General features: G+C 34.7%; 1 protein-coding gene across 5 annotated transcripts in view; it reads left to right on the top strand.

The window, feature by feature from the left end:
• The window catches only part of ORC4 (origin recognition complex subunit 4), an 89,831-nt gene that overhangs the window by 30,861 nt on the left and 43,897 nt on the right, over positions 1-15,073 (top strand). For 4 of the 5 annotated variants that reach the window (XM_046019825.1, XM_046019823.1, XM_046019824.1 and 1 more), the window contains exon 2: positions 13,724-13,799. In XM_046019825.1, coding sequence (XP_045875781.1) covers positions 13,743-13,799 — 57 coding nt within the window. In that variant the 5' untranslated portion in view covers positions 13,724-13,742. Of the gene's footprint in view, positions 1-4,075; positions 4,171-13,723; positions 13,800-15,073 lie in introns of all 5 variants that reach the window. The other variant, XM_046019822.1, reaches the window with a different exon arrangement.

The raw sequence follows: 15,073 nt of genomic DNA on the forward strand, positions 1-15,073 counted from the left end.
GGGATGTTTCATAGTCAGTAGTTACAAATCTTGTAATAACTTATAAATAAGTGCCTTTTTTACCTGATGATTTTGTCATTTACCTGATGATCATTAACGATTTTCCTATTGATATTGTTTATTTTGTTGACAGTGATCTACTAGTGTTAACTAAAAACCATTCTGTATGCGTATTCATTAATGTTGGGAGTCTCATAGGTACTTTACAAAGTAAATACATTTACTAAGAGGTGTATATTTGTATATATCCATGCACATATATGTATGTACATATATGTGTATATACAAGCATATGTGTGTGGGTATGGCTTCATGTATATATGTGGTTCCAGATTGCTATCTAGTATTGAAAACTAAGATGTAAGAGACAACATGGCTTTTCTGGAGAATTACAAACTTTTTGGTATGAATTATTTGGTCAGTTTTGAGTATTAGACATTACAAATTTTATAAAATATTAGATATTATAAAATTACAATGAAAAAAATAGCGTACCATTATATAATTGGACTAAAGATGCTTAAACTTTGGATTGATTGGATCTGAGTGAGTTTTTAAGTAAATTGTGTCCCTTCTATATTCACTGGGAACAAACGGAGAGAAGAAAAAGATTTTATACAGTTGTTGGGAGTTACTAGTTACTCCACTGTGGACAGGTTTACCTAGCACTCGCGTACAAAAAAGCAATTACTTGGGATTACTCTTCAGCTCTGGGGAGCTCAAGGAAGCATCTCACCAGATACTCAGCCCCAACTTGACTTAACTAAAGCCACCTAATTTTATAGACAACATTCCCACCTAATCCTTTTAGAAAGTACTAAGAATATGTTTGCTTGTCTGTAAACCCAGAATTTATACTTATTTTGTCCCTTATTTGTCCCACCTTCAGCCTTTCTTTTAATTCCATTTTAATCTTTCTCTTGCTACAAACACTCCAGCTGAGAAGAGATAAATGTGGAAACTAATTCTAGCTGACTGAAAAACAGCTTAAATATATTCTTACCTCAGTTTCATTTCAAAGAATAATAACAAAACGTGGAAAGCACCCACAGATTTGTCCTAAAATATCTTTCGTTTTACATTTTGACTGTTTGTCCAGTCATCATTTTGTAACTGAAGAGAGGCAAAGTTCTGTTTTGTCCATTCTTACTGTTCTTTGAAAAATGTCAGCCATACTGAGTTAGACATTAAATAAACAGTAGTAGAATTTGTATTTTTGCTTTTATCTAATTTAAACAAAGGCATATAATATATAGTATATATTTTTTAAATTATTACTATGTTATATTAGTCACTGTACAGTACGTCATTAGGTTTTGATGTAGTGTTCCATGATTCATTGTATATCACTCCATGCAACACATGTTCTCCTTAATACCAATCTCTGGGCTAACCTATCATCCCTCCATCCCACTCCCCTCTAAAACCCTTAGTTTGTTTCCCAGAGTTCATAGTCTCTCATGGTTCATCTTCCCCTATATATTCTTTTCTTTAGTCATCAGAGGGAGGTCTTTTTTCATTTTACCAAAAGTCCTTGTCATGAAGTCATACTCCTCTGTGCTGGAACTTTAGGGTTTTGTCCAAAAGAGGGGTTTTGAAAAAATAATAATTTGTATGTTCTTCATTTCCAATCTCATCTACCAGTTTTACACAAATTTTGTAGGAATTCTGTTAGTAAATTTCATCTTTTCTCATGTAAATTATTGTTTTTCCAAACTGATTGGAAAATTATTTTTATATTTTTAACAAATGGACGTAATAAAGCCTATTTATGATTTTTATAGGAATATAAGTTATAAAGTCCTCTCTGTAAGTTTTAAGTGTCTATGCATGAGAATTTTTTATAGGTAACACATCATTTTCAGGACAAAATCAGAGATAAAAACGTTTTCAAAATGCTCTCTCCCTAGTACAAGTTTCTTTCAAAAATTAGTTTCTTCCCTACCTTTATTTTAAAGTTCTACATAAAGAATTTTTATTCTTCTTTCTTTCTTTCTTTGCTAAGCAATATGCTTTGGACAGGCGGCCACTTTTCACTCCAGGAAGGATCCACAATTTTTTGAAATGTCTGAATTATTTCACTTTCTTTTAAAACATCATAATGCCTTTAAGTTCAAGGTAGCTAAATTCATTAATTTCACCCAACTGGGCCCATAAGCGTGCGTTGTATAGTAATAAGCTGAACATGAATAAACATGTGATGGTGCCACTTGTAACCCCTTTTGTTTGCTTACCTCCCACTCTTTCCTTAGGGCTCCCAGGTTGCTATTAGTGACATGACTTGACTTGCTAATGAAGAGATCACATGGAGATACTAATGTCAATTTATATGTTAAATATTTAACTTTAATGTAATTCTAATTTTTTAGGTTAATATTTTAAGTAAATGGCTTGAAATGCTTGTTTTACCTGAGAGGATTATTTTGCACCAACTAGTTTGGAGCTTGTTCATCTGTATGTAGGGCAGGAAAAGTTCTTTGTTGTATCTTTGACCTACTTGGACAACTTCAAGTAAATAAGACATATCCTCACCTGTTTTCTCTTGTAAATGCTTTCTTTCGTTTACAGTGTTACAGTTTCTGTTCATATTACTATTATAGGCTTCATTAATTTTTTTTCTTCTTACATTGTCACCTTGCAGACTCTTCCCTTGAAATAGAAGTGTTGGTCCTTGAGCAACATGAGGATTGGGACATACTTTTTTTTTGTATGTCTTGTTATTTTCTACTTAAAAACTGTCATTTGAAACTAATAATTTAGTAGCTCTGGAAATCACATTTTCCCATTCTGCAGGGTTTGTTGCTTTTTTGTCTTTGTTTATTATTTTACTTTTTTAATTGTTGTAGTCTGTCTCTATGCCAAAGATCAGCTTGAGGTATAAAATTAAAGTCTCTCAGGTGTATGTGAGCCTATACCTTCCCCTGGATGTGCATCATGACTTTTTAATTCCCCTCATTTTATGCAGTTTCTTTTGAATATCCTAATCTGTAATCTCTGGCTCCTAAAAAGAGGAAGAGTAAGGGCGCCTAGGTGGCTCAGTTGGTTAATTGGCAGACTCTTAGGCTTAGGTAATGATCTCAGGGCTGTGAGATCAAGCCCCATGTAGGATTCAGCACTGGGCACAGCACTTTGTGTGGAACCTTCATAAGATTCTTTCTCCCTCTGACATCTTCACCCCCCGACCTCCCATCTCCTACCCCTAAAGGCCCAAAACCACACTATCTCAAAAAAAGAAAAAAGAAAAGGGGAAAAAAAAATGAAGAGTAAATGAAGGGAGGGAAAAGGGGCATTGGCCTTTTAAATCCCATGAAAGTTATGTCTCAGGAGGAAGAGGGAATTCAACAATAAGAGGAAATGGACTAACAATGGCAACCTGTCTGTTAATGTTTCTCTGAGATAAGCGACAATCAGCACAAATCCTTGACATTTGTATCCTGTAGGATCCCTTTTACCCATTCTGTCACCACAAGCTGTGTGCAAGATCCTCCAGTAACAGGTTGATAGCTGCCTCCCACTGGACATGGTAGTGGGGGATGGGTGCTGCTATGAGCAAAGAGCTGAAAATAACCAAAATTAATGGCAGTTTGCTTTCCAAGCCTTCCTCTGGATATTACAAACCTTAAATAGACTCTAGAGTTCCAAAATAGTTATATCACATTCTGTCCTGTACAATTGCTTTCTAGTGGAGATAGATTCGTGGTGCTTCCTACTTTCCACAATCCATCTTCCCATAATCCCTCTAGGACATTTCTTTTTAATTATTTGTTTTATTAGATATTGCCAGGACAGGGATTATCTGATTTCATTTTGCTCAGTGATTCTTCTTCACATGACTCCTTACCAACTTTCCAAAGTTCATATGATAAATATGTATTGCTTTCTAATGTTAAAAAAGTTTATTATTTTAAAAATACAGATGTTTATTAACATAAATTGTACAGGTACACATTTGGATTGTTAGTCTTGAACATCTGGGATACTGACAGTTTTCTTTCAGAATGCATTCATTTGGTATTTTTATTCCCTTAAAGAAAAGTCCAGTGATAATTTTGATGGCTCCTTTGGTGTTTTACAGGGTGTTTTGGGTTTTTTTTTCACACCACTTCAGACTAACAGAACACTGCTAACAGAACACTGGGTATCACTAAAGGCAACAGCTGCTGCTTATATGTAAGTTGTGTGATCTTGGCAGGTTTTTAAAAATCTCTGCCTAATTTCTGCTCTTATAAAAAGTAGCCTATGTGTTCTTTAAAGCCCTTTTCTTTACTAAATCCGTGAGTTTATCCCTTGTTTTATACTTCTACTGCCTTTTCTACTTTTATATTCATATATCTTATTTCCAGCCAGACTTTAAGCTTTTGATGATAGAGGCCAACTTTAATATTCATCTTTCCCATGGGGTTTTCCCAAGGGCTTGTAATGGATACTGATTCACTAAATAGTTTGTTTAGTTGGGCATCTGGGTGACTTAGTTGGCTAAGGGACTGCCTTCAGCTCAGGTCATGATCCTAGAGTCCTGGGATCCAGTGCAGCATCAGGCTCTTTGCTCAGCAGGGAGTCTGCTTTTCCCTCTGACCCTCCCCATCTCTTGCTCATGCGCACGCTCTCTCTCTCTCTCTCAAATAAATAAAAATCTTTAAAAAAAAAATTTGTTTAATTGAATTGATTGAGAATCCTTGTTATCAGCTTTGTGCTCCTTGGTTTTCTCACTATCATACAAGGAGGCATTTCTACATTTATTTTATATAAATAAATATTTAATCTTTTTATAGATTGCATTTATCTTCTATTTTATTTGTAATGTCATTCCTAGTAACAATTAGTGTATAATGTGCTGAAACTATTCCTTTAAAAACAATGTCTGGAAACTGAAGCCATAAACTCATTTATATGTATACACAGACACACACATCCATATGTCATTCATACACATAGACATATGGAAATTCACACATATACACATGGAAATTGGAAAGTATTCTAAATATATGTTGTATAGCTGTCTTATTAATTTATTGGGCTAAATTAGCAATGAAATATTATCACCATATAATATCACCAAAAATTTTATATCTAGTTTACACAACTGACAAGTTGAGTGCCCAAAATTTGTGGCATGACTTATAAATGATTTAAAACAACAGCATTATTTTGGTGAAGCCATATGTTTTTTACTTTAAAATAGTTATTAAATCAATTCAATAATTTATTGAGCAATTTATTCTCAGGTGTAGGGGGTGGTTATCCAAAGCACCCATTTGGTTAACTCTCTGCCTTCAGTTCAGGTCATGATCCCAGGGTCCTGCTTCTCCCTCTCCCTCTGGCCCCCTAGTCATGCTTGCCTGTGCCCTTTCTGTTTCTGTAGTGCTTTCTCTCACAAATAAATAAGTAAAAATCTTAGAAAAACAAAAAACAAAGCCAGTGTCATAATCTGTGCCTTCGTAAGATTTGATAATTCTAGATTCTTTAGGACAGTGATATTCAAAACCAGGTTTTATCTTATAATGTATATGTTGTATGCTGTTGCTAATCAGCAGGCTGAGAGATATTTTGTCAATTGTCTAGACTTAAAGTACCTGACCTTTTTTTCAGGTTAGTGGTATATAAATACATATATATACATACATACCACTATACATTATATGTGTGTGTGTGTGTGTTTATAATGTATATATGTATACATTATATATGTGTGTGTATATAGATATAGATATATAAAATGGAATATTAGTCAGCCACAAAAAAGAACGAGATCTTGTTATTTGCTACAACATATATAGACCTAGAGGGCTTTATAGTAAGTGAAATCCAAGAAAGAAAAATACCAAATGGTTTCACTTATATGTAGAATCCAAAAAAAAAAAAAAATGAATAAAAACAACAACAAACAGAAACAGACCAAGAAATACAAAAAACTGCTGGTTGCCACAAGGGAAGGGTGTGGGAAGATGTACAAAATGGGTGAAGGGGAGTAGAAGGTATAGGCTTCCAGTTGCGGAATGTGTAAGTCACAGAGGTGAAAGGTACAGCATAGAGAGTATAGTCAGTGGTATGGTAATAGTGTATGGTGACAGGTGGTAGCTATACTTGTGAGCAGAGCGTAGTGTATAAACTTATTAAATCACTGTTTTACACTTGGAACTAATGTAATATAATGTACCAACTATAGTTCAATTAAAAAAAAAATCTGATTTGAGGGGCTGTCCTAGGAGTCTGTTCACGTTGATTGTCCCTGGATGGTTTGGTGTTTTGTTAGTCTGAAAGACAGTGATTAGAACTAGCCTAAGGTGAAGGGGTTAAGTTGGCTGTACGCACCAGATAGATTTTTGTTTACCATCCCTAGGCTGGAGAAACACTTGACACCTGGTTGGATATTGAGCTCTATTTGGAAATACATTAGTAGTGTCATTTGTTTGTTTTCTAGTTATTTTTTTTTTTTTTTTTACAATTTAGGAGATTTTTCTAAATAATCATTTTTATTGTTGGCTAGAGTTAACTTAAAATGTATGATATAGGCACACCTAGGTGCCTCAGTGGGTTAAGTGTCTGCCTTTGGCTCAGGTCATGATCCCAGGGTCCTGGGATTGAGCCCCATGTGGGGCTCCCTGCTCAGCAGGGATTCTGCCTCTCACTCTCACTCTCCTCAGTTCTTGCTCTCTCTTTCTGTCTCTCTCTCAAACAAATTTAAAAATAAAATATGTAATGTAGAGACAATGAAGAATATAGATAGAGGTTCTGAGTGAGGTTTGGAGTTAGGAAGTCATATGAGGAAACAGGAGCTATAAGTGGTTGTAATCTCAGGAGCAGTAAAGGACATGCTTTATAAAATTTAGCAATTAATCAACATGTGGTTTTTAGAAAGCATAGAAATGGGTGATTATTGTGATAAATAAGCCACCTCATTTGGTAAGTGAAAACTGAATGTACATACACATGATTGTGTCTTAAATTCATTCATATAGTTATCCTGCTTTGGTTAACATCTTCTTAAGAAACATAAAATTCCAAATATAAGTAAGCTAAGTAGTGGTCAATGAATATATCTTAGTATTTCACCTTTTAGCATTTCTTCTTCAATTGTAAGAATGTGAGTTGTAGAATTCATTGAAAATGTATGAGCAGGGCACCTGGGTGACTCAGTGGGTTAAGCCTCTGCCTTTGGCTCAGGTCATGATCTCAGGGTCCTGGGATTGAGTCCTGCATCGGGCTCTCTGCTCTGCAGGGAGCTTGCTTCCTCCTCTCTCTCTTTCTCTCTGCCTGCCTCTCTGCCTACTTGTGATCTGTCTGTCAAATAAATAAATAAAATATTTAAAAAACTATGAGCAGGCAGCTTCATGTGCCACATGTCTATGATTGTCATTTTTGTCTTTTGCAACACAGAAACAAATTTTCAATGGCTAGTACCTTTCTGCTTTACAATTTGGAAGTACTCTAGAATTGATGTAGTAAGAATCTTCCCGCCCTATATATGTATCTGCCTTTATGTGTGTCTCATAACTCAGCAGAATGACCTAAGGCAGAAAAGTCAGAACTGTATTGCAACTCATTTGAGCCAGTAGTGTAGAGCTGTGGTTCCTGAGACCTGGTAGTACAGCAGGTCAATCAGAGAACATTCTGTAGATCCCAGATTTATGACTAAGACACAGAAATAATATTTTAGAAGAATTTTCCGAGGAGATTATGATATTTGGGAAACTTATATTGAGTAAAGCAAATAATTTCTTTGTGTGTGTTTCTAATTATAGTTTAATGTTACCCTCGTGTCCAAAATTTCATCAGTGTCAGCAGATTTTCCTTTTCCTTTTAAAATAAAAGTTTTAGCGATTTGTGAGCTTGTACTCTTTATGGGGAAGGATGCTTTCATTGGGCCTACTTCAAGATACATCACTGGATGTAGTGGGTTGTAAGAAATTATATAGCAGAATCTCATCATAGGTGAATTGTAATCTAACTGCCCTAAGTTTCACTCCACTGTACTACATAGTTCTTAAGAATGTTAACAGTATAATTAGAGGAGAATAATGATTAACATTTAGATTTTTTATTTTTTTTTAAAGATTTTATTTATTTATTTGACAGGGAGAGATCACAAGTAGGCAGAGAGGCAGGCAGAGAGAGAAGGGGAAGCAGGCTTCCTGCTGAGCAGAGAGCCCAATGCGGGGCTCGATCCTAGGACCCTGAGATCATGACCTGAGCGGAAGGCAGAGGCTTAACGCACTGAGCCACCCAGGCGATATTTTAGATATTTTAAAGATGCCTGTTAGTTTTCTGTGTAGCTTTGGCTTTTTTTCTATTGACAACTTCCAATGAAAATAAAATACCTCGATAGCATAGCCAGGAAACCTTTCAGTTTAGTGCCTCAGATCTAGACGTTTAAGAACATCTAGAAGAAAGAAAATTAACAAAAACCTGATTCTATACATTGTTATAAATGTGTGAACATTCAGTGAATGATATGCTTTACTTGGCTGCTGCATGAAATGTACTGGCTTGGGTAGTTTCATAGTTATGCATGCATAAAATAACATTGTTTTAGTTACCTGGTTAAGAGTTTTTAATGTCTCCAAATGTGAAATTTTATTTCTTTAAGATTTATTTATTTATTTATTTATTTTATGAGCGTGGTCGTGAATGGGTTGGGGAGGGAAGGACAGAAGGAGAGGGGGAAAGAGAGAACCAGACTCCTAGCTGAGCACAGAGCCCAGCATGGGGCTAGATCTCATGACCCTGAGATCATGACCTAAGCCGAGATCAAGAGTTGGATTCTTAGCTGGCTGAGCCACCCAGGCATTCCAAATGTGAAGTGTTTTTTTTTTGTTTGTTTGTTTGGTTGGTTTTTTTTGAATAAGCAGTCATTGCCATATTTGTATTCTGAACCATTTGGTTTGGTGGTAATATATAGAGAAAAGTTTATATAATATGGAGTCAACTTTAACTCCCACATAAACATATAAAATAGATAAAGGCAGGTAATTTACTAGTTTAAGTATGTATTCACCAAGACCAATGTGTTGAAACATTAAGTAAATAAAAAAAGGTATGATTTTTGCTTTATTTTTTTCCTACTTTACTGCTCTTAACAGGATATCTATGATTGTCTACCTGGATTTTGGGTACGGTCATCGCATTTTGGGCAGTGTTTAAAGCACCTGGGCTTTGGCAAAGAAAAGAATCTTCCTTCTGTAGATATTAACAATCAATTTCTTGATAGTTTCACTACAGATATAACGATGTCATATGGACACTTGCTCAAGAGTTCAGTATCCAGGGAAGTGGGCAAGTTAACACAGACGGACCTAAGTTGCTCAGGAACTCTATAGGCATGTTTTATGACACAAACCCAGTTTTTTTCCGACTCTGCATATTAGAGTAATAATTTACAGCAGAAGGAGTTTCTACACCTTTAAATTCAGGTCTGTTGGCCTGGGATTTATTATTTTTTTTTAATATGCATTCATCCATTTTGCTCATGTCTTTCTAAATAATACTTGTTCTTTGCCACTGACCACCCATTTGGCATCACAGTAACTGACACAGCTTGTCCAGCAATGCCATGCCATTAGTGCTTTTTTCATCTTATGTTTGGAATTGGGAGACTATAATCTTCAGTTAGCACCATTAGTTAGCTGGCTTTAACAGAGCAAATGTTTGTCCTCATCTTCTGAATCAAGCACATCTTTTTGTTCTTTTTATATTAAGCACTTTTCATGTGATTTGACACCACCTTGAGATAACTGTTTCCTAAAGTTGGTAACTATTTTAGGTACTAATTTTTGCTTTTGCTTAATTTTTTTTTAAGTCTAGGGATTTTAATTATTCCCAAGAAATATTGATGAATCAAAATCTGTTCATAAAAACATTGTTTTCTGTGCTGTTAAAACACATATATCAAAACAATTTAATAATTCTTTGCAGGAAAGAAGGTTTTTTGTTTTTTTTGTTTGTTTGTTTTTGATCAGGGGATGACATATAAATATAAAACATCCAGGCAAGTGTTTGCTTCTTTATTTCACTCTTTTAAGAGTTTTTCAAAGTTTTTTAAAACGATTTTATTTATTTATTAAAGAGGGTGAAAGAACACAAGCAGGGGGAGCAGCAGAGAGAGGAGAAGCGGCTCCTCGCTGAGCAGGGAGCCGCATGTGAGGCTCTATCCCAGGACTCCCGGATCATGACCTGAGTCAAAAGCGACAATTAAATGACTGATCCACCTAGGCGCCCCTGTTTCAGGAGTTTATATGACTATCCTCTGAAGGCTCTCCGAATTATCAAATGATAGGACAAAACCTTTATTACTTTTCAGAAACTGGAGAAAGAAAAACTTTTCTGACTTTTTAATTCCGTTTGTAGCTTATGCTCTGTGATCTGTTTTCTAATAGGAAGCCTTTTAGCTTATTATTTACCATAATGAAAGTCCTTTGGCTTCATGGTGTCTTTCCTGTGCCAAATTCTTACACATACTGTTTTGGTGATCCTTACATACTGTTTACTTCAGTATAATCGGATACTGTTTACCTTTAGACTTAGCTTGGATTGAAAAGATGGTATCTATACCAATGGATTTCTTTATCTTCTATGGTATCTTAACAGTTTTATGAGGTTTGGTGTGGAACGAAAAGTAATTGACAATTTTCTCAGTAGCTGATGAAGTATGGTTCTGGGACTGGCAATAGGAGCATCATCTGGGAATTTATCAGAAATGCGAATTTGTCAATTGCTACCTTAAACCTATGAAATCAGAAACTCTGGGTATGTTGCCAAGCAATCATCATCTCTTCCAGGTGTTGAATGGCTTCTTACCATTAGTAATTTGAGGTTTTTGAGATCCATATAACTGTAGATTGATCCACCCATCATTTCTTTTTATTACCAATATTTGAAACTTTTTTTTTATATTGATGAGAACTCAGTGAATGTATACCATTGAAGTATTCTCTCATAATTCTGAAGTACTTCAGTTGAATTTACACTTGGTATTTATTGCATTGTCAAAGAAGTACTGGTAAAGAAGTTATTTAGAACAAGAATCTGTGCTTTTGCTACCCGGGGCACTTCCCTATCCTTCTCTTGGTTCTTCTCTCCAATGTAATGTGATAAAGGGTACTGCTGTGCATGGGATTTGACAGCATTGCATATCAGGTAAACAATTTAATTTAACCCCCACAATACCTATGAATTAGTTAATAGTTTTATCTCAAATTTTGCAGAGAAGAAAACTGGAGCTTAGGAAAGTTAATTTGTGAAGGTGACACCACAGAACAAGAACCCAAATCTGGGCCCTGCTGATAACAAAGCTCTTAAACTTAGTAGTACCATCAGTCTCATTTCTCTAGTTGTGCTTTTCCTTACTCTTTATGAATTTGCATTTATCTTAAACTTGATATACAGTTTTTGTTTTTTTTTCCTGGACTTTTTACAGTCCGGGTTTGAATTTTTTTTTTTTTTTTTTTAAATTTCATCACTTGTGACTTTCTTTTTTTTTTTTTTTTTTTTTTAAAGATTTTATTTATTTGGTATATAGAGAGAGATCACAAGTAGATAGAGAGGCAAGTAGAGAGAGAGGGGGAAGCAGGCTCCCTGCTGAGAGCCCCATGTGGGGCTCGATCCCAGGACCCTGAGATCATGACCTGAACCGAAGGCAGAGGCTTAACCCACTGAGCCACTCAGGCGCCCCTCACTTGTGACTTTCTAAGAGAAACTAAAACTTTCTAGAAAAATTTTGGTGTCTTCATCTTCAATTCCTTTGCTTTTACTTTTTTCTGGTTTAATTTAAAAAACGAAAACCTTTTCATATATTCAGTTAAAGGTTTAGAGTCTGTATTGCCAGCTTTTTCAGACATACTAAAATGCCTCTAGTAAGGTTTGAAGTAAGTAGGTTTGAAGTAAGTAGGGAGACTATTCCAATCATGGCAGAATTATGTTAGAAGTAGAAGTGTAGATATTGACTAGTAACTTTAATTTTATTTGAAATACTCCTCTTAAACCCCATGTCTTAATTGGAGGCAGCAAATAAAAGATGAAATATACTACCCTAATTCCAGAAAGGAGAATATATTACTATTTTTAATGTGTTGATAGCAAGCTGTCAATCATTTATAAAATGATAAATACTTGATGCTCTTTGTCTAACAGTAGTTGACTTTTTGTGAGTTCAGATGTTGATTTATAGACCTTTTTTCACAGTTAGGGTATTTTAAGCCACAGTGAGGATATCATTTCATGTTGCTAAAATGGTCTCCCCCCACCAACATGCAACTTTTATTTAAGGAGAGAAATAATAAAAAAAGAATAAAGTAAAAAATGGTTAATGTAAAGATTCTCAAAGTGCCTTGCCATAGACATTAGGCTCCTAGAAGCTGCCCAAAGGCAGCTGAAAAGACTGCTTTTCTCCTAAGAAAAAATTTTCTTAAAGAATAAACCAGTTGAATACTCTGTTCTTGAGTTCCAATTTCAGATCTTGGAACCAGAAGCCTTTGGAATTTGGGCGCTGGCTACATGGCTTACACAGTTAGGGGGAGACAGATTTGCTTGCTCTCAATCTGTCAGAGCCTTGCTCAGATGCTGTCCTGTTAGCATTTCCAGAGAAGAATAAAACAGCATTCCAAGGGTTGGCATCTAATTGTCAGTATGTAAAATTAATAAATGTGAGTTAATGAGTTATTAAATGAGTTAAATACAAAGTATGTGTAACAGTTCCTGGTATATAAACAAACAGTGCTTAAGTTCTTATTACCCGACTAGTAAAGATTGCTATTGGAAATCAGTGCTAAGAAAATTAGATCTTGGGATGCCTGGGTGGCTTGGTCGGTTAAGTGGCTGCCTTCACTCAGGTCATGATCCCAAGGTCCTGGGATCCAGCCCCGTGTCCGTGCTCAGCGGGATCCTGCTTCTCCCTCTCTCTCTGCCTGCTGCTATGCCTCCTTGTGCTATTTCTCTACCAAATAAATAAATAAAATCTTTAAAAAAAAAAAAAAGAAAAGAAAATTAGATCTTGTAGCCAAATGTATTTATTTGTGACTGTATTGCCCATAAAGAATTTTACAAATTTTCTTTATTTTATTAGTATATATATTTTCCATTCACATTATCACTGCCAACTTTGTTTTGGATATTGTGCTAAAATTAAAATGCTCAGAATTTTAATGGTTTGGGGATATTGGTGGTGAAGTGGACAGTCTTTTTAATATAATTTGATTATGGATGAAGAGAAAGCAATTATGGAAGTTCATGGAAGAGGCATTTTACCTACCCTTTAATGACGGTGTATGTACGATGAGTAGAGCAAGAAAGCCAAGGCTTTCTGGAAGGTGATGATCCTGTGGGATGGATGGAGAAGGAACATTCTGTATAAAGGAAGCGTATAGTTTTAAGGAAAGAAAAATAGTTAAGAAAGGGAATGTGAATAGTAGATTGAAGCGAAAGGTGGGTGTTAGTTGTTTGTAAGAGCCATATACCATGTGGTATGGGAATGTCAAATAAGGCAAACTTAGAGAACTGTTTAGATTTTTTTCAGTTTTATTGAGAAATAATTTACATACAGCACGACAGTTTGCTTTACGTATATTGTGAAATGATTACCACAAGAGTTTCAGGTGAGTTTTTGAAGTTGGAGAAATTGGACATTTTTGTGTTTTAAAAGTTGTATTTATTTTGATTCTGTAATACTAAATTCTTAATCTTTTCAAGCCTGTAATATTTTATATTCTTGCTTTTTTTTTTTTTTTAGGGATTTCTGTTTTGTTAAAATGAGCAGTCGCAAATCAAAGAGTAACAGCTTAATACATGCAGAGTACCTTTCGCAGGTTAGTATATATTTTCATTAACCCCAAAATCTATTATCAATCAAAACTGATCAGAGAAATAATTATCTTCTTAATTTGAATTCTCCCCTTAACACTTATGAAACACTTTACATTTTCAAGGAGAGACTCTTCACTACTTTCATCCTTTTTAAGGCTTTAGACAGTTGGAATCCTAACTTTACTCCTATCTTCCCAAATGTGCCCTAATTTCAGTTTACTTTAGAGTTCTCTACTTCTTTTGTTAAATTTATTCCTATTTTATTTCTTGTGATTATTGTGTTATAAATGGAATTGTTTTTAACTTTTTTATTTGTTCATTGCTAGCATATCTAAATGCAGTTGATTTTTATATATTAATCTGTATCCTGCAACCTGACCAGACTTACTAGTTCTCATAGTTTTTATTTTTTTATATAAGATCATGTCATCAGCAAACATAGTTTAACTTTCTTTTCAATATGGTGACTTTATTATTTTTGTTTTAATTGTCTAATTGCCCTGGCTGGAACTTTCAGTACAATATTGAATAACAACTGAAAAACAGACATTCTTGTTTTGTTTTTGATTATGGGGAAACACATTCAGTCTTTTACCATTGACGTGATGTTAGATATAGGTTTTTATAGATGCCCTTTATTGGGGTGAAGATGTGTTGCTTTTTTTTCCTGGTATGTTGAGTATTTTTATCATGAACATTTAATATTATTTTAAGTGCATACCGTATTCCAAGTGCTGAACATATATCTATGTGTCTGTGTCTTAAGATAGGGAGTGGGTATAATAACTCTGTCCTGGTATTTCTGTTTATCTGACTTGATCAGAACTATAGTTTTTTTAAGTCAAAACTAAATAAATGTATGTTATTGGCATCCCTTCATCCCTTACTTTTTTTTTTTTCTTTCTGGAAGAAAAAGGTTTAACTCTGTTTCATGAAAGAATTTTAGCTTAAGTATGATTTACATATCCTAGTAAAGTAAGTATCTTCCACATACAGCTTAATTTCTGTATACATGTATACGTGTTTAACCTTCATCTCAGATCACTTTGAGATTTTTGAACCGTTCACTGTTCACTACAGCTTCACTTCACTTTATCCCTTAGATTTTATACATAGTTATTGCCTCTAGTAGACTTTAATGAAGTTTGAAAAAGAAAAGGATAGAGATTTATATTTTGATTTCTAATGATCTTATCTAGGTAGAGAAATACACCATATAATTAGTATTATGATTATATATGCTCATTTAAGTGTTCTATATGTATCAACTATTACC

The sequence above is a fragment of the Meles meles genome, chromosome 9 (genome assembly GCF_922984935.1).
Source record: "Meles meles chromosome 9, mMelMel3.1 paternal haplotype, whole genome shotgun sequence".
Classification (NCBI taxonomy): domain Eukaryota; kingdom Metazoa; phylum Chordata; class Mammalia; order Carnivora; family Mustelidae; genus Meles; species Meles meles.